General features: G+C 44.1%; 1 protein-coding gene, 2 non-coding genes and 1 pseudogene across 3 annotated transcripts; 3 read left to right on the plus strand and 1 right to left on the minus strand.

Annotated features, from left to right (window-relative positions):
* LOC137315800 (zinc finger protein 850-like) overlaps positions 1 to 26,856 on the minus strand; it is a 111,103-nt pseudogene that overhangs the window by 42,114 nt on the left and 42,133 nt on the right.
* LOC137315689 (probable G-protein coupled receptor 139) lies at positions 13,151 to 16,538 on the plus strand (the record flags this gene model as incomplete). Its single annotated transcript, XM_067980198.1, has 3 exons — positions 13,151 to 13,227; positions 13,316 to 13,335; positions 15,619 to 16,538. Coding segments are annotated over exons 1-3 (1,017 nt in total), but the record flags the coding sequence as incomplete, so codon positions are not given.
* trnal-uaa (transfer RNA leucine (anticodon UAA)) lies at positions 25,794 to 25,876 on the plus strand. Its single transcript has one exon. It is a non-coding gene; the product is annotated as a tRNA-Leu (tRNA).
* On the plus strand, positions 26,549 to 26,630 carry trnas-aga (transfer RNA serine (anticodon AGA)). The gene has a single exon. It is a non-coding gene; the product is annotated as a tRNA-Ser (tRNA).

A 26,856-nucleotide genomic window follows, 5' to 3' on the forward strand; every position in this document is an offset into this window, starting at 1 on the left:
CATGGTCTCGCCAATGTACCATGCTCTGTGGCATCCTTTCCTGCAACGTATGAGGTGGACAACGTTGGCCGAGTCACAGGAGTATGAACCATGCACCTGGTGGGTGGTGTCATCTCGTGTGATGGTGGTATCTGTGTCGATGATCTGGCATGTCTTACAGAGGTTACCGTGGCAGGGTTGTCTGGTGCCGTGGACGTTGTTCTCCTGAAAGCTGGGTAATTTGCTGCGAACGATAGTCTGTTTGAGGTTGGGTGGCTGTTTAAAGGCGAGTAGTGGAGGTGTGGGGATGGCCATAGCGAGGTATTCGTCGTCATTGATGACATGTTGAAGGCTGCGGAGAACATGGCGTAGTTTCTCCGCTCCGGGGAAGTACTGGACGACGAAGGGTACTCTGTTGGCTGCGTCCCGTGTTAGTCTTCTGAGGAGGTCTATGCGATTTTTCGCTGTGGCCCGTCGGAACTCTCGATAGATAAGTCGAGCGTCATATCCCGTTCTTACCAGGGCTTCTTTCAGAGTCTGTAGGTGTCCATCGCGTTCCTCCTCGTCTGAGCAGACCCTGTGTATTCGCAGGGCCTGTCCACAGGGGATGGCCTCTTTGACGTGGTTAGGGTGGAAGCTGGAAAAGTGGAGCATCGTGAGGTTGTCCGTGGGCTTGCGGTAGAGTGAGGTGCTGAGGTGCCCGTTTTTGATGTAGATTCGTGTGTCCAAGAAAGAAACTGATTCTGAGGAGTTGTCCATGGTGAGCTTGATGGTGGGATGGAACTTGTTGATGTTATCGTGTAGTCTCTTCAGTGATTCTTCGCCGTGGGTCCATAGAAAGAAAATGTCGTCGATGTATCTGGTGTATAGCGTTGGTTGGACTCCTCCGGAGGGACGCTGCCCTCAGCTGGACATGTATGCCCAAGCTTTCAGGAAATGCGTCAATGCCAGATTCATCAGGCGCACTCAGAAGACAGTCCAGAATGTCACCCGAGCACAACGCAACGCCATCAACGCTCTCAAGACCAACCACAACATCGTCATCAAACCAGCGGACAAAGGAGGAGCCATTGTCATACAGAACAGAACAGACTGTTGCAAAGAAGCATACAGACAACTGGACAACCAGGAACACTACAGACGGTTACCCGCAGATCCGACCAAAGAACACACCCACCAGCTCAACAAACTGATCAAGACCTTCGATCCAGACCTTCAAAGCATCCTACGCGCTCTCATCCCACGTACTCCCCGCGTGGGAGACATCTACTGCCTCCCAAAGATACACAAAGCCAACACACCCGGACGTCCTATCGTATCAGGCAACGGAACCCTGTGTGAGAACCTCGCTGGATACATCGAGGGCATCCTGAAACCCATCGTACAGGGAACCCCCAGCTTCTGTCGCGACACTACAGACTTCCCACAAAAACTCAGTACCCACGGACCAGTTGAACCAGGAACACTTCTCACCACGATGGACGTCTCGGCACTCTACACCAGTATCCCCCACGATGACGGCATCGCTGCGACACCATAAATACTCAACACCATCAACAGCCAATCTCCAGACGCCATCCTACAACTCAACCGCTTCATCCTGGATCACAATGTCTTCACCACAATACGCCAACATTTTCATGCACAAGTTCGAGCAGGACTTCTTCACTGCACAAGACCTCCAACTAACCAGATACATCGACGACATTTTCTTTCTATGGACCCACGGTGAGGAATCACTAAAGAGACGACACGATAACATCAACAAGTTTCATCCCACCATCAAGCTCACCATGGACTACTCCTCAGAATCAGTTTCTTTCTTGGACATACGAATCTCCATCAAAGACGGGCACCTCAGCAACTCACTCTACCGCAAGCCCACGGACAACCTCACGACGCTCCACTTTTCCAGCTTCCACCCCAACCACGTCAAAGAGTCCATCCCCTATGGACAGGCCCTGCGAATTCACAGGGTCTGCTCAGACGAGGAGGAACGCGATGGACACCGACAGACTCTGAAAGACGCCCTGGTAAGAACGGGATATGACGCTCGACTCATCTATCGACAGTTCCGACGGGCCACAGCGAAAAATCGCAGAGACGTCCTCAGGAAACGAACACGGGACGCAACCAACAGAATACCCTTCGTCGTCCAGTACTTCCCCGGAGCGGAGAAACTACGCCATGTTCTCCGCAGCCTTCAACATGTCATCGATGACGACGAACACCTCGCTATGGCCATCCCCACACCTCCACTACTCGCCTTTAAACAGCCACCCAACCTCAAACAGACTATCGTTCGCAGCAAATTACCCAGCTTTCAGGAGAACAGCGTCTCCGACAACACACAACCCTGCCACGGTAACCTCTGCAAGACATGCCAGATCATCGACGCAGATACCACCATCACACGAGAGGACACCACCCACCAGGTGCATGGTTCTTACTCCTGTGACTCGGCCAACGTTGTCTACCTCATACGTTGCAGGAAAGGATGCCACAGAGCATGGTACATTGGCGAGACCATGCAGACACTGCGACAACGGATGAACGGACACCGCGCAACAATCGCCAGACAGGAGGGTTCCCTCCCAGTCGGGGAACACTTCAGCAGTCAGGGACATTCAGCCCCCGACCTTCCGGTAAGCGTACTCCAAGGCGGCCTTCGAGACACACGACAACGCAAAATCGTCGAGCAGAAATTGATAGCCAAGTTCCGCACCCATGAGGACGGCCTCAACCGGGATCTTGGGTTCATGTTACGCGACACGTAAGCCCACCAGCGAACAATATCTATCTGTTTTTAATATAACGGGTCATTTGCTGTCTTTCTGTGCCTTCCGGATGTTTCTGCCTCTCTCTGTTTTTTTTTCCTGTTTGTTTTTTTTGTTGAATGTATATTCGGGGGTTCTGTCGGTAACACCTCTCTGTCTGAACACGGTGATTGCCTTGGCAACGGGCAGTTGCAAAGGCTGTCTGTAATCACCATGTATTATTCTGTGATTTATAAATGCGTAGGCTTCGAGGAGTTCCTGACATTTACCTGAGGAAGGATGAAGCCTCCGAAAGCTTGTAGATTTCAAATAAAATCGTTGGACTATAACTTGCTGTTGTAAAATTGTTTACAATTAAATTCCCATGGCAAGCTATTCTACCTTGTCCAAAACAGTAGGACCAGCGGGCACGGTCTGCACTTGAAGGGGATAAATTCAAAACTAATCTGCAGAAATAATATTTCAGTGAGCGAGTGGCCAATGTGTGGAACAGATTCCCTTAGGGAGACAGTGGAAGCAGTTGGATCGATTTCTTTCAGAAAATATTGGATCCAGTATAAGAGTGATATGGGACATGACATGTGGTTAGTGTAACATGGTTGGGAGGAACAGGTAACTTTGGACCTTTGGTTCCTGAAGCTCTCCACCATTGGGGTTTCCCTCCCCTCATGCCTGGGTCTGATGTAGATTAATTGATAGAGATTGATTGTCATGATTAGTCAACAACTCCATTGTCATTATATCATGTGACTACCCAGGATAGTAGAAGATCAACTAGATGGACCTTGGTCTTTCTTTCCTTTTGGAATTCCTATGTTCCAAAAAGCACAAGTCCGCTTTTGAAATGGGAACCGCGTCTGTAACTTGTCACGCTGCAATTACACCCTCCCACCAGCAGTGGCACTGCAGCGCCTTCACTGTCAAGAGAATGCAACTGCATCATGCCAAGTTGCATTGACGTTTCCCATTCTAAGTGTGGTACAATGACATTGTTAATGATATTCTTCAGCTCAAATTTGATGATTCTGTGCATATTAACATGCAAACTGTAAATCGACAGTTTTCCTCCTCACTATCAACCACACGGTCAATTTTTATATCATCTGCAAACTTCTTGATCAAGACTTTCATGTAGAAAAACGACCCAAGGCGTTTCACAGATGCATAATCAGATATAAATGGACACTGAACTACAGAATGAGGTATTATGAGGATCGGCCGAAAGCTTGGGCGAACAGGTGGGTTCCGAGGAGGGTCTTGAAGCAGGTGTTTAACCATGTAAGTAAAAAAAAAACATTAAAAAATCACAATGAACATGTCTGCTTTGGAATATTCAGCCACTGATCTTCGGGGAAGCGTTCTCCAAGGCGGCCTTCGAGACACACGACAACGCAAAATCGTCGAGCAGAAGTTGATAGCCAAGTTCCGCACCCATGAGGACGGCCGTAACCGGGATCTTGGGTTCATGTCACGCGACACGTAACCCCACCAGCAAAAAGGGGAATAAAAAGTTATGTTTTTAATATTCTCTCTCTCTCTCTCTCTGCCATTTGGGTTTCTTTCTGTCTGTCTGTTAAATTGACACAATGTATATCCAGTGTACTGGGACGTGCTGTTCTCCGTGACTGGCCTGTTTGAACAACAACGACACCTTTTGATTGGTGTGATGCTGTCCCAGCCTAGTATAAGATATGCGATTTGAGAACCTTTTCACTCATTCACCTGACGAAGGGGATAATCTCCGAAAGCTTGTGATTTTAAAATAAATTTGTTGGACTATAACCTGGTGTTGTAAGATTCCTTACATTTGCTTTGGAATACACAGAGGAAGTCCCGCTCACCCATCACCACTGTCCTCGCTGTCCCACATTGTTTTCCAGTTCCCCAACGCATCCAATTTAAAATTCTCATCCTCGTCTTTAAAACCCTCCATGGCCTCACTCCTCTCTATCTCTGTAACCTCCTCCAGCCCTACAACCCTCCGAGATCTCTGCACTCCTCCAATTCTGGCGTCTTATCCACCCCCACACTTTTCTTCCAACCATTGGCGGCCGTGCCTCCAGCCGTCTCGGGCCCAAGCTGTGGAATTCCCTCCCTAAACCGCTCCACCTCCTTCAAGACCCACCGTGGAACCCACGTCTTCGCCCAAGCTTCCGGCCGATCCTCATTATACCTCATTCTGTAGTTCAGTGTCCATTTATATCTGATTATGCATCTGCGAAGCGCCTTGGGTCGTTTTTCTACATGAAAGTCTTGATCAAGAAGTTTGCAGATGATATAAAAATTGACCGTGTGGTTGACAGTGAGGAGGAAAGCTGTAGACTGCAGGAAGATATCAATGGACTGGTCAGATGGGGAGAAAAGTGGCAAATGGAATTCAATCTACAGAAGTGTGAGGTAATGCATTTCGGGACAGACAAGGCAAGGGAGTACACAATAAATGGGAGGATACTGAGAGGTTTAGGGGAACAAAGGGACCTTGGAGTGCATGACCACAAACCCCTGAAGGTAGCAGGATAGGTAGATAAAAGGGTTAAAAAGGCATGTGGAATACATTCCTTCATTCGCCAAGGCATAGAATAGAAGAACAGGGAGTTTATGCCAGAACTGTATAAAACATTGGTCAGGCCACAGCTTGAGTGCTCCGGACAGTTCTGCCCACCACGTTACAGGAACGACGTGATTGCACTCGAAAGATTACAGAGGAGATTTACGAGGATGTTGCCACTTCTGGAGAATTTTAGCTATGAGGAAAGATTGTATAGGCTGGGTTGTTTTCTTTGGAACAAAGGAGGCTGAGGGGAGATTTAATTGAGGTGTATAAAATTATGACTGGACGAAACAGAGTGGATAGGGAGGACCTATTTCCCTTAGCGGAAGTGCAATTGACCAGGGGCATAGATTTCAAGTGTTTGGTAGAAGGATTCGAGGGGAGCTGAGAAGAATCTTTTTCACCCAGAGGTTGGTGGGGTCTGGATCTCAATGCCTGAAAGGGTGGGAGAGGCAGAAATCCTCAACTCATTTAAAAAGTACTTGGATTTGCACTTGAAGTGCCATAACCTACACGGCTATCGACCAAGTGCTGGAAAGTGGGGTTAAGCTGGATAACTCTTTTTAGGCCGGCACGGGCACGATGGGCCGAATGCCCTCCATCTGTGCCGTAACTTTCTATGATTCCATGATTCAGCCCCTCAAATCTGTAACACAGGAACAGTAGGAAGCCTCGTTAGGTCCCCTCCCTGTTACATTGGAACAGGAGGATGCCGATTAATCCCCTCGAGCCTGTGACACAGGAACAGGAGGAGCCATTCTGCCTCTCAAGCACATTGCACAGGAACTGGAGGAGTCCATTCAGCCTCTCAAGCTTGTTACACAGGAACTGGAGGAGTCCATTCTGCCTCTCAAGCCCATTACACAGGAACTGGAGGAGGCCATTCTGCCTCTCAAGCCCATTACACAGGAACTGGAGGAGTCCATTCTGCCTTTCAAGCCTGTTACAAAGGAACAGGAGGAGGCCATTCTACCCCTCGAGCCTTTCCCGCCACTTTATTAATTCTTTGCCGATCTGTATCTCACTCCATTTCCCCGCCTTCGCTCCATATCCCTCGATCCCCAGACCAAATAAAAGGGGAGGTTTTATGACTTACGACTTTGCACTGAAAACAGAATCTGATCCTGTTCAGAAACTAGAAACCAGGGAAACAGACAGACTAAGTGAGTGTGCAAAACTGGGGCAGAATTTATATTTAATGTGGGCAAGTGTGAGACCATCTACTTTGGGTCAGAGAAAAACAAAGGAGAATATTGTCTTAATGGGGCGAGATTAGGAACCGTGGATGAGCAGAGAGATTTGGGGTTCAAGTACACAAATCACCAAAATTAATCAAAAGCCTATTGGGCTGTTGGCCTTTATCTCAAGAGGGCTGGAATACAAAGGGGTGGAAATTATGCTTCAATTGTTTGGAGCTCTGGTTAGACCCCATCAGGAGACTGTCTTCAGTTCTGGGCACCGAACCTCAAGAAGGATATATTGGCCTTGGAGGGGGAGCAGCGTAGATTCACCAGAATGATACAGGGGCTTAAAGCGTTACATTATGAGGACAGGTTGCATAAAATTGGCTTGTATTCCCTTTAGTTTAGAAGGTTGTGCGGAGATCTGATCGAGGCGTTTAGAACGATAAGGGGATTCGATAGGGGAGATACGGAGAAACTATTTCCTCTGATGGGGGAATCCAGATCAAGGGGGCTAATTTTAAAATTATAACTAGGCTGTTCAAGGGAGATGTCAGAAAGCAGTTCTTCACACAAAGTGTCGTAGAAATCTGGATCCGTCTCCCCCAAAAGGCTGTGGATGCTGGGGGTCAATTGAAGCTTTAAAGACTGAGTTCAATTAAATTTTTGTTGGGTGAGGGGATCAAAGGATACGGAACAAAGGCGTGTAAATGGAGTTGAGGTCCAGATCAGCCGCCATCTCATAGAATGGTGGAACAAGCGGGAGGGTCTGAATGGCCTCCTCCTGTTCCTGTGCTCACGAGTGATTAAAGTTCGAGGTATGGCAAGCACCACAAGTGGGGTCTAATAGCGTCGACCCCGCCCCCCACAACAGCTTGTTACAACAACAATTTGCACCTGTGCTAGATCCTGCGGTAAACTTTGAAGAGGAGTGGTGTGAAATATTGGATAAGGTAAACATAACGAGAGAGGAAGTACTCGAGGGACTGGAATCCTTGATTGTTGATAAGTCAGCAGGACCGGATGGATTGTTTCCGAGGATATTGAAGGAAGCCAGGGAGGAAATAGCAGATGCTCTGAGGATCATTTTCCAATCCTCACTAAATACAGAGGAGGTTCCGGAGGGATGGAAGACTGCAAACGTCGTACCATTGTTTAAAAAGGGTACGAGGGAAAGGCCGAACAATTATAGGCCGGTCAGTCTTACCTCGGTGGTGGGCAAAATATTAGAATCAATACTGAGAGATAGGATAAACTGTCACTTGTAAAGGCATGGTTTAATCAGTTATAGTCAGCTTGGATTTGTTCAGGGAAGGTCATGCCTTACAAATCTGATTAAATTCTTTGAGGAAATGACAAGGAGGATGTTGTCTACATGGATTTTGGTAAGGCATTTGACAAGGTCCCACATGGCAGACTGGTCAGAAAGGTAAAAACCCATGGGATACAGGGAAATGTGGCCAATTGGATCCAAAAATTGGCTTCGTAACAGGAAACAAAGGGTAAAAGTCGATGGATGTCTTTGCGAATGGAAATCCGTTTCCAGTGGTGTGTCACAGGGCTCAGTGTTGGATCCCTTACTGTTCGTGGTATATATTAATGATTTGGACATGAATGTCGGGGGCATCATTGGTAAATTTGCAGACAACACAAAAATTGGCTGTGTAATTGATATCAATGGGTTGGTGGAGTGGGCGGAAGAGTGGCAAATGGAGTTCAACCAAAGAAGTGTGAGTTAATGTACTTAGGGAGGGCAAACAGTAAAAGGGAATACGCAGTGAATCGGAATATATTGAGAGGGGTGGAGGAAGTGAGAGACCTTGGAGTGCATGTGCACAGGTCCCTGAAGGTGGCAGCACAGGTCGATAAGGTTGTGAAGAAGGCATACGGAATGCTCTCCGTTATTAGAAAACAAAAGCAGGGATGTAATGATGGAACTGTATAAAACGCTGGTAAGGCCACAGCTGGAGTATTGTGCGCAGTTCTGGTCACCACATTACAGGAAGGACGTAATTGCTGTGGAGAGAGTGCAGAGAAGATTTACAAGAATGTTGCCACGGCTTGAAAGTTGCAGCTACGAGGAGAGGTTGGATAGGCTGGGGTTGTTTTTCTTGGAGCAGAGGAGGCTGAGGGGTGACATGATTGAGGTGTACAAAATTATGAGTGGCCCAGATCGAGTAGACAGGAAGTACCTGTTTCCCCAAGCGGAGAGTTCAAGAACTAGAGGACATCGATTTAAGCTGGTTTGCGGAAGGATTCGAGGAGACATGAGGGAAATCTTTTTTGCCCAGAAGGTGGTGGGTGTATGGAATTCGCTGCCCGATTTGTTGGTAGAGGCTGGGACCCTCAACTCTTCTAAAAAGTCCCTGGATCTGCAGCCAAAGTGCTGAAAGCTGCAGGGCTCAGACCGGGTGCTGGGAGGTGGGATCAGAATGGGCACCTGGTTGTTCTACGAGCTGGTGCGGACTCGATGGGCCGAATGGCCCCTTCTTTGCTGAATCTTTTCGATGGATCGATGGTTCTATCCCTTCTCAAAACACTGACCGTGTCTCTCTTCCCGTTGGGTATTTTCACCGCTGATTTTCATTTGTCCCTTTCTGTAACTACTTTAATCCAAATTATATTATGATCACTATTACCCAGATGTTCTCCCAATGAAACACACTCCACTTGCCCTACTTCATTCCATAGAACTGGATCCAGCACTGCGTCCTTCCTCTTTGGGCTCGAAACATACAGATTAAGAAAGTTCTCCAAAACACATTTTAGGAATTCTTCACCCTCCTTGTCCTATTCGTTGTTTTCCCCCCAGTCTTCTCTGTTTCTGTAGAAATAATTCCAATATCTAACCCAGATACAGTTTCCCTTCCTTGGCTTCATTAGAGTGAATCTACACTGTGCTCTCCATGGCGTTAATGTAGTTTCTATAATGGGATGCACAAAGCTGCACACAATACTCTAGAAATGTGGGCTAACCCATGTTTTGTACAAATTTGTCATTGCTTCTTTATATTTGTACTGTATGACCCTACTTATAAAATTCAAAATGCTGTTTGCATTTGTTTATGATTTATGAAGCTGCCGTCACAATTCCATGGAATTACACATTTGACTACTTAATTCTCACTTTTATTCAACATCATTCGGCGTCTTTTCATTAACTGTATACACAAATTTATTGATTTGCTTCCAATATCGTTCACTTTACATTAAAATACAACTGCCTCGTGTCTGCTCAATCCAGCCAAGCTGCCTGCATCGTTCTTTAATATTGATATAACCTTCCGCATATTTTGCCAAACTCTGCTTTTGTTTATCAGCAGAATTAGAGATTGCCCTCCGTCGGCCTAAGCCCAAATCATCTCAACAAACAGTGGGACTTCGTGGGGTTTGGCACATAGACAGTCCTTGATTAACCTGAGCACTGCTACCTGCTCCACAGATTTAGATCCAATGATGGATTCTAAGAGTTTCTCCACAAATAAGGTTAGAACCACTGGTCAAAAAGTACCCAGTGGATTTCTCTCTCCCTTCCATGCCAAAAACAACAATCTAATTTCAAACCAAGGCAACACAATGTCAGAACATACGGGGTCTTTCTCAATCAGCCCCAGGGAGTATTGATATCGCAGATTGGATGGCAAAAAAGTGAATCAGCCCCTAACCGAAGAGAATACCAATTAAAGCTTCATCCCAGTCATCAGCCAGGGTGCAGTAAAATGAGTTAAAACCAAAGAGAAAAAACACAAATAACCAATAAATCTTCATCTTAGTCACTGTAGCTGGTCTCATCTAAGATAGCAGACTCCCTAAATGTTGCCTCACAGAGGGACAAACCTATTTCAATGCGCTGTCTGTAGACAAACCAACTTATGTTGTTCCAACAAAAAGATTTGTGCGAGTCGTTGCCGAAATTAATGTATCTCATCAAGTCTGCCTATTATAGAAATCTCTTTCTGTTACAAGAATATCAGCCCAGAAATTACTTTTGCTCAAACTGTGAACAACTAATGAACACATTCCAATAAATATCAACAACAACTTGCATTCACAGACCGCCTTTAATGGAATAAACATTACCAAGTGGATTCACAGGGGCTGGAAGTAAAAGGCACAAACGGAATCAGGAGGTGTGATGAAATCCTTCGGCAAGGAGGGTTTAAGGGGGGTGTAAAACGAGAGACGGAGGGGATAAGGTTGGTTTTAGTTGTCTGAAGGAATGGCCACCAATGGTGGGATGAAGACAGAGGAGGATGGTAAAGTATAACAATAACTACCTGGATTGATAAAGCACCTTTAACATGGATAAAAATTAAAGGTGCTTCACGGAGATATAATCAGACAAAAATGGACCCCAGCCAAAGAAGAAGATATTCGTAGAAATGACAAAAGATTGGAGCAAGCGATGGATAGAAAGAAAGAAAGACAGTTGCATTTTTTAGCGCATTTCACGATCTCACTATTTCCAAAGTGCTTTGCAGCCGAAGAAATACTGTTGTAATGTTAGAAACACAGCGGCCAAACTGCACACAGCAAGATCCAACAAACAACAATGTGAAATTTAGCAGATCATCTAGTTTTAGTGATGTTGATTGAGGCATAAATATTAGCCAAATCCCCGGGGAGAACTTCCCTGCTTTTCTTCCAATGGTGCCATGGGATTTTGTACATCAACTTGAGGGGACAGACAGGTCCTCGGTTTAACCTCTCATCTGAAGGACGGCACCTCTGACAGTGCAGCATTACCTCAGTACAGCACTGAACTGAACATTTAGTGTTCAAGTGTCTGGAGTGCGTCTATGAACCCACAATCTTCACAGCTTCCAACTCAGAGGCAAGAGTGCTACCCACTGAATCACAGCTGACACCTGAAAGGGAGTAATGGAGATGGGGGGAGTGAGGGAGCTCATTCTGGGGCGTGGATGTGGCTTAAGAATAAGCTGCCAAAAGTAGGCCAAAGAGACTGTGGATACACAAGCAGCCAGGGGTGGAGGAGAAGAGAGAGGGGCTGTAAAGCTGGGGGAGCTTGCAGAGATAGGGAGGGGTGAGGTTCTTATGCATTTAAGTTTCTAAGAAAGAAAAAAATAAATACTTCGGAGACTGGAAGCCAATGCAGCTCAGTGAGGGCTTGGATGATTGGTGAAGGAGTTCGTAAGGGAAAGGTTACAGACAGCAGAATTTTGGATGAGTCGAAATTTTTGGAGATGCCGGAGAGGAGAACAAAGGCCAGAGAGGGTAGGTAGGCATGGTAAGGGTTTTAGTAGCAGATTGGCAGGGCGAGTGGAACGGGAGTTATTCCGGACCCGGAAGTCGGCGGTCTTTGTGATTAAGAGGATATGGGGTCAGAAGCTCAGCACGGGGTCGAATACGACGTCAAAGTTACGATAAATGAGGAATCTCAATGGGGCACTTTCAGTCTCCGTCCCTTAATATCACCCACAGTCATTTCTAGGCTGCAATCCTCAACCTGCCCTTCAAATCTCCTCGTGTTAGAGACTCAGAATTCATATTATAACTGGGAAACTGCAGGAAAAGAGTGGAACGGGTCTGGTTGAGACCCTGGATTTAATGTACACTGCGGATAAATCGGTATAAATTTTAAATGAATCGCAAAGAGTGAACATGGCCAATACAATTATATGAAAACTGTAAATGAAGCCGCTCATTATTGTTGGATCAGTCCTGTATGAGCACAGATTTTAACTTTATTCCTGAGAGAGGTCTCATTAAGTTAATGTCCTGGACTTTGAGATGTTTGTGATATATCCACCGCATTATTTATATCGGAGTCAAAGCTGCTGATGTTGACGATACCGGATTCTTTACTCTTAGTCTGGTTCAGCAAAACTGAAAGCGAATACACTTGAAAGTTTTAACACAATTTATTAGCTGCAGCTGGCCGTATCTATAGAATTGATTTCAACTCTTGACAGAGTCTGGTCAATCTCATAGAACAGGCAAATTACACAGTCAGAGTTCACACAATTATACATTTTCAGAGTGGGGAGGGACATGAGTAGCAAGGGGTTAAAACCAATCATAAGCTGAGTCTGGGCAAGCCATACTAACTGACATAATGACCGACCACTCACAGGTGATACCTGTTCATACGTAGGTCACAGGAAAGGGAGTCTCACTTATCTCAGGCCTGGGATGTTTTTCGACCTTGTCCGAAATAAGGATCCATTCATTAGGTAGCTGCAAAACAACACTCCCTACACCTGCTTACCCCAGAATTCAGCTTATCATATCGCTTTGCTTGATTTATAATAAAGCATACATTTTCATACAGGAAATTAATAACATAAACGAATGCTCAAGGATAAACTCATTTGAAAAGCTCATTGTTCTAATTCCAGCGAGCAAAATGGGCCACTTATATTAACCCTTGGTTTACCATACTGCCATTTTGTTATGGAGGCATCTTATTGAGCTACTGAAAGCTTACTACATATGCATTTCATTAGAGGGGCACCTCGTAGGTATTCTCAATGTAATGTGTTTGTTTAAATGACTGTAACTAATAGCAATGATCAGGACTATAACCGTGTCAGTGGAGTCTTGTCCCCTGTATAAATCAGGGTTCATTGGAATGTATCAGCTCAGAGTACGTGCCGGAGTTATGGTTACCAGAACAACGGAAGTGACTGCTTCTCACAGAAATGGAATATCCAATAATTTATCAGATAGAAGATATTTACTATCCTGCCCTTGCAGTAATTGGAGTGCCGGGTAAGCTGTTATCTCAGCTGTTAATTGTGTAAATCGGTGTTAACTGTGCTGCTGTACTTGGCAAAATATTTTTGCTCCCTGAATGTCTCACACAGTCGCCTGTTCTGTTCTACCAGTTGACTGATGGAGTCTCTGCTCTTTCAGTTACAGGACTGAGCAGTAATGATCTTTGTGTATCCAACCCTGACCTTGTTACTGGATAATTGTCTGTACTAAGTGTACTGTTCAATAATGGCATCTCTTCAATTGTAAACTTTCGGTCTTGTAGCAATTCCATTATATCTGTAATGAACTTTTTATGTCCAACCCTGGCATTGTCACTGAATTATTCTCTGTACTAAATGTATTGGAATCAGGTGTCTGGGCTAAGAGCTGGTATCAGACCATCAGGAGCTCGGAACAGTTTCATGTTGTGGAACGAACGTGTCCTGCAGTATTTTTTCAAAAATGTGTTTTGAGTGATTGATAACGAGACAGCTCACGGTCTCAGTGTTACAAGGAGGCAGCGCAATGTCCTCCCTCCCCAGTAACATGGTTCAGCTTAACTGGGATTTCAATGTATTTATTGGTTCTCACTCTTATGAAATATTATTTCATTGTGTGTATCTGGCGCAGCTCCAAAGTTCTGGCTACTGAACTGAGTTTGCTGCTGACTCTTTCACATCTCCTTCTCTGTGTCACGGTGGATGAGTTCATTGTAAAATACAATGTTTTGAGGGTATGATAAATCAGTTTGCACTGTATCCATTGGAATCCTGAGCCCTTCTATTTATCTGTCGATTCTTTGCAGCAGCGGTGATGTTGGCGTTTTGTGAATTGAACAACAGCTCCATCTAATGGTGTACTTTATAATTACAGGAGAAGGAATTTCAATTATTGTGAGGTCTGTCTGGAAGAGGCTTTTGATTCTGTTTCTTCCATGATTTGCAGATGAAGCAAACAGTATAGGTGAACAGGTGGAGACTTGGATCTTCTGTAGTAACATTAAACTATTCCACAGAGGATTCACAATTTAACAAACTGACACTGAGAATAGGATCGTTGGAACACGGGACTGGTTAACAGAAGAAAGGGACAGGATGTGAGGATTGAATCGGATGTGAAAAGGGACATTGAGAAAGAGAGTAGAGATGGCAGAATAATAGATAGAGAAGCGATAGAGACAGAGACGGAGACGGAAAACGAGAGGCAGGGAGAGAAAGAACGTGAGAAGAGAGAGAGAAAGAGAGAGAATGGGAGAGAGAATGGGAGAGAGACAGAGATAAAGCGGCCATGCGGTGAATCATTCATCGGAATGAACTGTTGAAACTTCCAGTACAATTATGAAGAGGAAATGTGACTTGAAGATGTTAATAGGAAGTTGTCAGATTGTGAGAGTTTTATTGCACTCTCGCTGGGTGTGTTTATCGTTATCAGGTCCTCAGTCTGTTTTGGTGATTGTTACTTTTCCTTATTCACTGACTGAATAAATAAACATAATTCAAATGTATTTAAAGAATAGAATTAGTGATTTCTTGATCCTAATGAATTATTAGGATAATGTATTCAAAAACTCAGAATCAGCAGAATTCACTGAAGAACGAGGTTGATTTAATTCATATATTTTAATTTAGTTTTAATTGAATGTGCAAAGTAAATTTAATGAACACATTTTATATCCAACCAGCTGTTCCCTGACACCAATAACCACTGAAGTGAACCGTTCAATGTATTAGTTGGATTGTGTTTGTGGGGCCGATAGATTAGATTTCCTCTCACACTCTGCTGCAGTCTCTCCCTGTGAATCCCAGCCTCTCCAACCACCACATTGAATCCTCTATCTCCTCATCCATTGCTTCAGTTTATCCGCTTTCCCAAACAATCTGCTTCTGACTCCCCTCCTGCTCCGACATGTCCTTTTCCTTGTCTACCTCCCAATCTCACTCATTGCCTCTGTCTCCAGCTGCCTCTTCCAATCCGATCCGAAGCCTCAAACTCACGGCCACCGCTTTCGGCCTTTCCCCGTTTTGTGTCAGCCTCTGTCGGTTCTCTTAACCAGGGCAACAAACCAGCTGCACCACCCCTGTCCCCTCACCTTTCCGGCCTTCGCTCTCTTTCCCGTCAGTCTGGAGCCCAAATTCGGCTTCAACCCGTTGGATTCCCGCTCGGTAAAACTCCATCTCCCTTCCCCACCGGCACTGCGCTCTCACTCGGCCCTTCCAGTGGATCCGGTGCTCATTTATTCACTTTCTTGAGCGATTTCACAATTCGTTATTGATCATTGAGTTTATAAACATCTCTCAGCCTGAAAGCGCTGTCCAGGTGAATGAATCAGTTTCCACCGTTCGATGCAGCAACAAAGCTGGAAATTTAACCCCAGATCCTGTCAAATTGCTGTTTTGGCTCCAGGTCTGATCAGTAATTTCTCTGCTTCCTTTTCTCTCTCTTACAGTTAACTTGGTGGCGATTCTGATCCTGTCCCGAGGAAAGTGCGGTCTCTCCAAGTGTATCAGTCGCTATCTGCTGGGAATGGCAGCGGCCGATCTCCTGGTCGTTATCACTGATCTGATATTGACACGGGTTGGTCTAAGTTATTTCCCCAATTCATTCTTGTTCATTACTCCCGTGTGTCGTCCCATTATGTTCTTGGGTTCTGCAGCCACAGTGGTTTCTGTCTGGCTCACAGTCGCTTTCACCTTTGATCGATTTGTGGCCATTTGTTGTGAGAATCTTAAAACAAAATATTGCACCGAGAAAATGGCGGCTGTAGTTATAGGAACAGTGAGTGTGTTGGGCTGTTTAGAGAGTGTTCCCTGGTACTTTATATATGAAACTTACCTTATAATTGATAATGTTCCCCGGGATTGTGTCTTTAAACTGAACTTCCGCACTTCCCCAGTGTGGACCGCATTTGAGTTCGTTCACCTCATTTTAACCCCTTGTGTCCCGTTCTTTCTGATTTTGCTGCTCAATGTTCTGACGGTCAGACGTATTTTAGCAGCCAGTCGAGTCCGCAGGGGACTCCGGGGCCGCAGCAATGGAGAGAATCACAAGGATCCAGAGATGGAGAACCGAAAGAAATCCATAATTTTACTCTTCAGTATATCGGGCAGTTTTATCCTATTATGGGTGACCCAGGTTATAAATAACATTTATCGGCGAATTACAGACATTCGGTATTTTAATTCATTCACTGACCCTCGTTATATCACAGAAGCCACATCAGGAATGCTGCAGCTTCTCAGTTCCTGCACAAACACGTGTATTTATGTCCTGACCCAGGCTAAATTCAGAGAGGAGCTGAAGAACGCGGTGAAATACCCACTCAATCTAATTGTTAAATTAGTGAAATCATAGAAAGAGCTGAAGGATTTCAAGCACTAGAACTATTTCTGGCCATTTCATACTCCACCTCCTGCACTTCCCACCGGATGGAAAGTAGATTTTATATTCGCTGAAATAATCTTAAATCTGATTCTTATATTACATCATATTGATAATCTGACCTATTGAGGCGTGATTCGCTCTGCAGACAACACATGAATTGTTGCTCAAACAGGCGGCACTGAAGAGCTCAGCTGGACTTCAACTAAATGGCCGCCCTGCAAAATGGGCAAACCTGTCAATGAAAGTAGGTGCTGTGGGCCTGATCGGAATAGCTGCACTCCATCTAAATGGAGAGATAAAATGACAGAGATAGACAGACAGACAAACCAACAAACAGATGGATGGATAGATAGATAGATAGATAGATAGATAGATAGATAGATAGATAGATAGATAGATAGATAGATAGATAGATAGATAGATAGATAGATAGATAGATAGATACATGGAGAGGAAGAGACAGGGTTACACATAGAGATAACCTTTCAGATAGAGGCAGATAGAAAGGGGAAATGATAGACCGTTAGAGCCATAAACAGAGAGAAAAGCAGATAATTGAGAATGAAATCGTGAAGAAAGTGAAAGAAAGGAAGACGTAGAGAAAAATAAATTGAAAGTGATTGAAGAGCAGAAAGGGGCAGAGAGAAAAGGACAGTTAACAAGTTAGAGAAAGACGGAAAGAAACACAGTAAGAGATTTAGATGGAGAAACAGCTCGAGACAATCAGAAAGAAAAAGAAATAAACAGAAAAGAGGGAGCGAGGGAGAAAGAATAAAGGGCAGAAACAGAGAGGGAACAGGAAGATAAATAGAAAAGACAAGAGAGATGGAAAAAACATGGAAGGAGAAAAATATAATCAGAAAGAAATCCAGGGAGAAAAAGCACAAACAGGAAAGGAGCATCTTTCCATCAGAAAACAGAGACAGGAAATGATTAACACAGATTAAGGGAAAGAGAGAAAGTTGAGAGAAACAGGTCGACAAATGGTGAAAGAAACTCAGAGGTGCAGAAGGAAAGTGGACAGAAAGTGAGAGGCACACAGGGAAAATTACAAAGAGAGATTGAAACAGGGCGATAGAGACAAAAGAAGTGAAGCAAGGAGAACTGGAGAAACAGAAAGAATCAGTGCAGGAGAGAGACAGACAGCAAAAGAGACAAAGTGAGACAACAAAAGCAAGAGGCGGATATTTTCTGGTCTACAAATGGACAATGTAATTCATTAAAACGGAATTTGTACAGTGCCCTTTAAATTAACACATCTCAAAACACTTTACACAATGAATTACTTCTGAACAGCGGAGACAGCGATGTAGACATATGTGTAAATGAATTCCTATACATGTATCTAAACAGAAGAAATGGGTGCTTTTATGTTGATATCCAAACATCCAATTGTACTGTTATTTTTTCTTCATTTGCATAAAAGATAATGTTGGACTAATGTGCAAGAATTAATGATGCATTTACGTAGTCTGCCTACAACGAAATTAAAGTTGATTGTGAAATCATAAAAAAGAAAGAGATGGAGAAAGTGAAGAGAGAAATAAAGAAAAGGAGAGACAGAACAGAGAGCGTGAAAGGCAGAGCGAAAGAGAGAGAAAGATTTGAAAAGGGTGTGAGAAGGCAAAAAAGACAGAGATAGACAGAGAGAGTGGGGAGAGAACGAGCGAGAGGGACAGCGAGGCAAATGGAAAGAAGAGATAAAGATGGAAGACAGAAACCTCGAGATATAACGAGAGAAGCAAAGGGTGACAGAGAAAAAATATAGAAATGGAACAGTGATACAGAGACAGAAATTAAAAGAGGATGAAATAACAAGACAGAAAAATGCCAGAAAGACGACTGAGAAAGATAAATATATTGACAGAGAGACAGAACCAGTGAAAGACAGACAGATGAAAAAAAAACAGCAAGGTCAAGACAGGAATGTGATTAACACACAGAGAGCACGAAATAATCATAAAACAACTCATTGTAATCAACTTGGAGTGGGTGAGTGCAGAAGCAGAACAGCAGCAGATGAAGCAGGCGAGCCAGTTAATGTCTGTTCTGGGGGAACAGGTTTTGGGTTTAATTTTGACAGTTGTAAAGATGATGCCTGGAGGCTGCACAATAAAGTCACTCAGTCTTGTGTAACTGACCCTGCCCTTTATTTACAGCAGGAGTTTTACCAGCTGCTCTGTACAGTGTGTAACTTTCCCAGTGACCTGCTGTATTCTGTATTAAATCAGCCTGTACTCTTACTCCTTCTGGTGTGTCAGTAAACTGGACAGAGTCCCACAGCACTGTAACAAAAAGCAAAATGCTCTAAATCTGAAAGAACAAATGTTATCGTTTCGGGCGTGGAGAATCTTCTTCATCAAAATTCATCCAATCAGAAAAATAGACGTGGGATATATACACTTATATAAATTTTAAAAATCAATATTTATGTATGCAAAAAGCACAAAGTAAGAGAGGAATCATGGGTAGAGGGGTGTATCAGATTTTCTCAGTCAAATGACCCCATGCAGAATGAGAAAGATAGAAAGTCTTGCCTGTCTATAGCGCCTTTCACATTGTCACGTTGTCCCAAAGCGCTTTGCAATCAATGAAATACTTTTAACTGTACTCACTGTTGTAATGCAGGCAGCCAATTTGAGCACAGCAAGCTCCCACAAACAGCAATGAAGAACATGATGAGATAATCTGTTTATATGTTGGTTGAGTGATAAATATTGGCCAGGACATCGGGGAGAACTCCACTGCTCTTCTTCGAATAGTACCATGGGATCTTTTACATCCACCTGTGAGGTCCTCAGTTTAATGCATCATCCGAAAGACGGCATCTCCAACAGTGCAGCGCTCCCTCAGTACTGCACTGGAGTGTCAGCCTAGATTTTCTGCTCAAATCTCTGGAGTGTAAACTGTGCCCAGGCAAGGACCATTTTTTACCAATCAAAATATTAAAGTTAAGCGTCCAGCAATCAGGCATCAGCTCATGTACCCTGAACTCCAGGTTACAACAATTCTCTCAAAATGGTTGCTGATTTTATTTTCATCCGCCAACTGTACAGTTTCCATAAAATAAGGTAAACGGAATAAAATAAAAACAAAAAAGATTCTTCATGATAACATGAATCAATACCAGTCGTGGTAATATAGGGAATGGCATCAAACAGGAAATTAGAGATGCATGTAACAAGGGTACTGCAGTAATCATGGGTGACTTTAATCTACATCTTGACTCGGCCAAACCAAATTAGTAATAATACTGTGGAGGATGAATTCCTGGAGTGAGTCTGAGATGTTTTTTTACACCAGTACGTTGAGGAGACAACTTGGGAACAGGCTATCCCGAATTGGATATTGTGCAATGAGAAGGGGTTAATTACTGATCTTGTTTGCGTGGTCCTTTTGGAAAGGATGGCCATAACATGATAGAATTCTTCATTAAGATGGAAAGTGAAATTGTCCAATCGAAACTAGGGTCACAAATCTAAACAAAGGAAACTACGAAGAATGAGGAGTGAGTTGGCTGTGATAGATTGGGGATTACCATGATGGTGGATAGGCAATGGTTAACATTTAAGGAATGAATGCATGAACTGCATCAATTATACATTCTTTTCTGGCGCAAAAACACAAAAGGAAAAGCGGCCCAACCATGGCTAACAAAAGAAATTAAGCATAATTTTAGATCCAAAGTGGAGTCATATAAAGTTGCCAGAAAATGTAGCAAGACTGAGGATTGGGATCAGTTTATAATTCAGCAAAAAAGATTAAAAGGGGAAAATAGAGCATGAGAGCAAACTTGCAAGGAACAAAAAAGCAGACTGTTAAAGCTTCTACAAGTATGTTAAATGAAAAAGATTAGTGAAGACAAATGCAGGTGCCTTACAGTCAGAAACGGGAGAATTTATAATGGGGAACAAGGAAATGGCAGAGCAATTAAACAAATACTTTGGTTCTGTCTTCACGGAAGAGGACACAAACATCTTCCCAGATATGCTCGGGAACCAAGGGTCTAGTGAAAAGGAGGTGTTAAAGGAAATTAGTGTTTGTAAAAGAATAGTGCTGGAGAAATTAATGGGATGAAAGCCGATAAATCCCCACGGCCTGATAATCTGCATCCCAGAGTATTAAAATAGTTAGCTATGGAAATAGTGGATGCATTGGTTGTCATCTTCATAAATTGCATAGATTTTGGAGAAATCCCTGCAGATTGGAGGGTGGCAAAGGTAATCACACTATTTAGAAGAGTGGGGGCGGGGGGGGAGAGTGAAAACAGGGAACGACAGACCGGTTAGCCTAACATCAGTAGTAGGGAAAATGCTCGAGTCTATTTTTAAGTATATGATAACAGGACACTTCGAAAGTATCAATGGGATTAGACAAAGTCAACATGGATTTATGAAAGGGAAATCTTGTTTGACAAACCTACTGGAGGTTTTTGAGGGTATAACTGGTCGGATAGATAAGGGGGAAACCAATGGATGTGGTGCATTCTGATTTTCAGAAGGCCTTTGAGAAACTCCCACATAAGAGGTTCGTGTGCAAACTTAAAGCACAAGGGATTGGGGGTAACATACTGGCATGGATTGAAAATTGGTTAACAGATAGGAAACAGAGAGTAGGAATAAATGGGTCTTTTTCGGGGTTGCAGGTGGTATCTAGTGGGGTACCGCGTGGGTCCGTTCTTTGCCCCCCTTATGTGGATGAGGCAACCAAATGTAATATTTCCAAGTTTGATGATGATACCAAACTGGGTGGGGTGGTGAGTTGTGAGGATGATGCAAAGAGGCTTCAAGGCGATTTAGACAAGTTGATTGAGTGGGCAAATACATGGCAGATGCAGTATAACGTGCATAAATGTGAAGTTATCCACTTCGGATGGAAAAACAGAAAGGCAGAGTATTATTTAAACAGTGATAGATTGGGAAACGTTGATGTACAAAAGGACCTGGGTGTCCTTGTACACCAATCACTGAAAGGAAGCATGCAGGTGCAGCAAGCAGTTAGGAAGGCGAATGGTATGTTGGGCTTCATTAAAAGTGGATTTGAGTACAGGAGAAAAGATGTCTCACTGCAGTTTTCAGGGCCTTGGTGAGACCACACCTGTTTGTGTGCAGTTTTGGCCTCCGTACCTAAGAAAGGATATACTTGGCATGGAGGGAGTGCAGCGAAGTTTCACCAGATTGATTCTTGGTACAGCAGCGTTGTCGTCTGAGGAGATATTGCGTCGACTAAGCCTGTATTCACCAGAGTTTAGAAGAATAAGAGGGGATCTCATTGAAACGTATAAAACTCTGACAGGGCTAGACAGGCTGGATGCAAGGAGGATGTTTACCCTGGCTGGGGAGTCCAGAACGAGGGGTCACAGGCTCGGAAACGGAGCAGGACATTTCAGACTGAGATGAGGAGAAATTTCTTCACTCAAAGGGCGGTGAACCAATGGAATTCTCGACCCAGAAGGCTGTGGAGACCATGTCACTGAGTATATTTAAGAAGGACATTGATAGATTTCTAGACACAGAAGGCATCAAGGGGTATGGGGAGAGAGCGGGAATATGGTATTGAGATAAAGAATCAGCCACAATCATATTGAATGGGAGAGCAGGCTCGAAGGGCCGAATGGTCTACTTCTCCTCCTATTTTCTTTGTTTCCATGTTTCGATGTAAAAAGGAAGAGAGTAGCAAAAGTAAACGTTGGTCCCTTATAGGCTGAGACAGGAGAAATTAAAATAGGTAATCAGAAAGTGGCAGATCCGTTAAACAAATATTTTTTCTCTGTTTTCAGAGTGGAAGACACAAAAAGCACAACAGGAATAATGGGGAACCAGTGGGTAAATGAGAGGAAGGAACTTAATACAATTAATATCACTGGATAAAAAGTACTGGACAAACTCATGGGACTAAAAGCCGACAAATCCCCTGAACCCGATGGCCAACATCCGTGGGTTCTCAAAGAGGTGGCTGCAGAGATGGTGGATGCATCGGTTATGATCTTCCCAAATTCTCTAGATTCTGGAATGGTCCCAGTGGATTTGAAGATAGCATATATTATCCCGCTATTCAAGAAGGGAGGGGAGAGAAAACAAGGAACCGCACAGCAATTAGCCTGACCTCTGCCGTTGGGAAAATGCTGGAATCCATTATTAAGGAAGTGGTAACAGGGCACTTAGAACATCATAATATGATTAGGCAGAGTCAACATGGTTTTATGAAAGGGGAATCGTGTTTGACAAATTTATTAGAGTTTTTTGAGGATGCAACTCGCAGGATCGATAACGGGGAACCAATGGATGTCCTATATTTGGATTTTCAAAAGACATTCGATAAGATGCCACATCAAAGTTTGTTGCACAATGTAAGCGTTCATGGAGTTGGGATAATCCATCAGCACGGATAGAGGATTGGTTAAAATAGAGTACGGATAAATGGGTCATTTTCAGGTTGGCAGGCTGTAAGGAGTGGTGTACCGCAAGGATCGGTGCTTGGGCCTCAGCTATTTACAATCTATATCAATGACTTAGATGAACGGACCGAGTGTAATGTATCCAAGTTTGCTGATGATACAAAGCTAGGTGGGAAAGTAAGCTGTGAGGAGGACACAAAGAGTCTGCAAAGGGATATAGACAGGCTAAGTGAATGGGTAAGAAGGTGCCAGGTGGAGTATAATGTTGGGAATTGTGAGGTTTTACAATTCGGTATGAAGAATAGAAAAGCAGAATATTTTTATATGGTGAGAAATTAGTAAAATTTTGTGTTCAGGGAGAATTGGGTGTCCTCGCACAAGAAACACAAAAAGTGATTATGCAGGTGCAGCAAGCAATGAGGAAGGCAAACGGCATGTTGGCGTTTATTGCAAGGGGGTTGGAGTACAACAGTAAGGAAGTCTTACTACAGTTGTATATGGCATTGGTGAGACCTCACCTGGAGTATTGCGCAGAGTTTTGATCTCCTTTTCTCAGGAAGGATATACTTGCCTCAGAGGCGGTGTAACGAAGGTTCACTAGATTAATTCCTGGGGTGAGAGGTTTGTCCTATGAAGAGAGGTTGAATAGAATGTGACTATACTTTCTGGAGTTTAGAAGAATGAGAGGTGATTTCATTGGAACATATAAGATTATGAGGGTGCTTGACAGGGTAGATGCCGAGAGGCTGATTTCTCTGGCTGGAGAGTCGGCCATTTAAGACTGAGATGAGGAGGAATTTCTTCACGCAGAGGGTTGTGAATCTTTGGAATTCTCTATCGCAGAGGGCTGTGGATGCTGAGTCATTCAATATATTCAAGGCTGAGATCGATAATTTTTTGGACTCTCGGGGAATCAAGGGATATGGGGATCGGACGGGAAGTGGAGTTGAGGTCGAAGATCAGCCATGATCTTATTGAATGGCGGTGCAGGCTCGAGGGGCCGGATGGCCGACTCCTGCTCCTATTTTATCTTCTTATGTTCCTATAATGCTCGATGCTATATTTTAAAAATTTAAAGAAGTGATTTGATTCCCAAACAGAATTAAAACAATGGGATTCTTGTCATTCTCCAGTGATTTGAACCGGCCATTCCATATCCAGACCCAGTGCTACCATGAGGCTATCAATGTGTGTTCATGGATTTCCAAGTGTCTTATATTTAATTCGTGTTGGAGAGAATGTTCCTGTCACGTTTTCAACATTGGAATCTGTGTATTCAGAGAGAAAAATCCACGCGGAAGACCAGGATTCAATTCCCCGGCTGGGAGGTTACACTTTTGTTGTCTTTAACAGATTCACTTTCATTTCTCCTGTAATTTATCTGCAATATTGGATGCGGAAAATACACTGAAAGACAAACTCGGACCATCCCACTTTCCACAATTTAATTTCACTGATATTCCAGCGATTTTAAAAGCTGCTCTCTGCCTCACCCTTCACCTCGATGTCAGAACCAACAGTTCATCTGTTTTTTGGTGGTCTTGATTGAGGGAGGATTATCATCCAGGTTTCGAAGCATGCGCACAACAAGGTCCCACAAACCGCAATGACAAAGTAACAGGTCCATAATGCAGATGGGAAACGAGTGGACCTGAGCAGTATGAAAGTGTAACGGGATTAAATTAAAGAGCTACCGGGAGTGGGGTTCACCCTGGTGTCACATAATTGGATCTCAGTCCTTAACCACTCGGTCTGGTGCTGAATGACACTTTATTTAACTTTCCACGGGCCACTGGTGAAAGAAGACTGAGCGACCACTTTTCCATCTCTTTGTTGGATCATGTCCAGAGTCAAATTATGTGAGGAACGCGGGAGAGAGTGAGGGAGAGAAAGAAAGAGACAGAAACCCATTCAGAAAAACGGAGAAAGTGTGAGGTGCGTGCGCACACACACACACACACACGGAAATGTACACATCGGGTGACTCAAACATACAGAGAGAGACAGATAATCGGTCATTTGGCACATTTTTGTTCTATTTCAATCGTAGATTCCGTGAAATCATGCAGATCAATTCCAATGAGCATACAACTGGAGGTGTTAAAAGCCGTGCATTTTTTATTCACGAAAGAATGAGTAATTCCACAAGAAGTTTGCTGCATGTTGAAACGCAGATAATGGGATCCGCAGTCGGCAAGATCCGAACCTGCGCGGAGAGATCCCAATGGATTTCTCGTCCATCGTCTGAACCCCTCGGGGAGACTCACCATTAAGTCAACTCAACGGTTAGAATGGCCGCGTGGTCAAGGCATTGGATTCAAAATCCATCTGATTCTGTAATTGGGATGTTTCGAATCCTATTTCTGTTACATTTTGATGCTGCTCATTGACACTCTTGTTCCATCTGCCTCATGCACCTGTCACTCTGTCATTGCTGTTTGTGGGAACTTGCTTTCCTCAAATTTCGAAACCTGGACGATAATCAACACCACCAAAAAGCAGATGAACTGGCCATCCTTTTCATTGCTGCATGTGAGATCTTTCTGGTAAACCTCCTCTGCGCCCTTTCCGATGCCTGACTCTCTCTGTCCCTCAACACCACACTAACGGGTGCCCGAATAACAGGCGAGGATACTCACCACGATACTAACGAGGAGCTGGTGTCGTCTGGAGATGAACATTCACCACAGGTTGCGTTGGACATTCTTCGAATTTCAGTGAATCTGTTGTCAGCATTTATTTGATGACAAAGAAAAGCGTAGTAGAAGTGACACTCAAGTATATTACACATAAAACTCAACTGTGGACGAGCCAGGATGGCCGAGTGGTTAAGGCGTTGGACTTAAGATCCAATGGGTTTATACCCGCGTGGGTTCGAACCCCACTCCTGGTAGTTGTTATTACCGTCACATTTTTTTGCTGCTCATTGACTCTCCTTCCATTTGCATCACAGAATCATGGAAAGGTGACAGCACGGAAGGAGGCCTTTCGGCACATGAAGTCCGTGCCGGCTCGATGCAAGACTGATCCAGCTAGTCCCACTCCCTCTCCGTATTGCCGGAGCCCTGCATTTTTTTTCCTTTCAAGTCCTTCTCCCGTTCCGTTTTGAAAGCCATGATTGAATCTGCCTCCATCACCCCCTCGGGGTGCTGAATTAGCCCGGGTCTGCTCACAACTCTGCCTTTCATTTCTTGCTCATTATTGTGGTTCTGACATCGAGGTGACGCAGAGAGCAAGATTTAAAATCGCTGAAATATCAGTGAAATTATACTGTGGAAAGTGGGATTGTCCGAGTAAGTTTATTAGTGTTTTTTCACACATCCAATGTTGGAGACAAATGAAAACGAAGGTTTTGAAGGCAGTAGAAATTCATTGTCCCACGTGGATTTGAATCGAGGTTTAATTGTCTGATAGCTGGTGTTATTCATCACGATACTAACGAGTGACTCGCCTGAGCACCCGATCCACCTGAGCGACGGCTGACACCTGTTCAAGTTCTGTGGCTCTGTGTTGCAGAGCGCTGGATTATTGCGATTTTAAGTGAGCAGCATCGCAATTTGAGCAAGTCGTCGTGGCCGAGTGATTAAGGCGATGGACGAGAAATCCATTGGGGTCTCCCCGCGCAGGTTCGAATCCTGCCGGCTACGGCTCAGATTTTTCCTTTCATCCCTTTCATCTCTGCGTTTCAACCTCAGCGAGTGTGTGTCAAATGAAAATGCCAAAATCCATTATTAAGAAGGAGGAGCAGGACATTCGCGGACTCATAATACAATCTCGAATAGTCAACATGGTTTTATGAATGGGAAATCGTGTCTGACAATTTTATTCGAGTTTTTGAGGTGGTAACGAGCAGGGTGGATAAAGGGGAACCAA

The sequence above is a fragment of the Heptranchias perlo genome, unplaced genomic scaffold (genome assembly GCF_035084215.1).
Source record: "Heptranchias perlo isolate sHepPer1 unplaced genomic scaffold, sHepPer1.hap1 HAP1_SCAFFOLD_56, whole genome shotgun sequence".
Lineage (NCBI taxonomy): Eukaryota > Metazoa > Chordata > Chondrichthyes > Hexanchiformes > Hexanchidae > Heptranchias > Heptranchias perlo.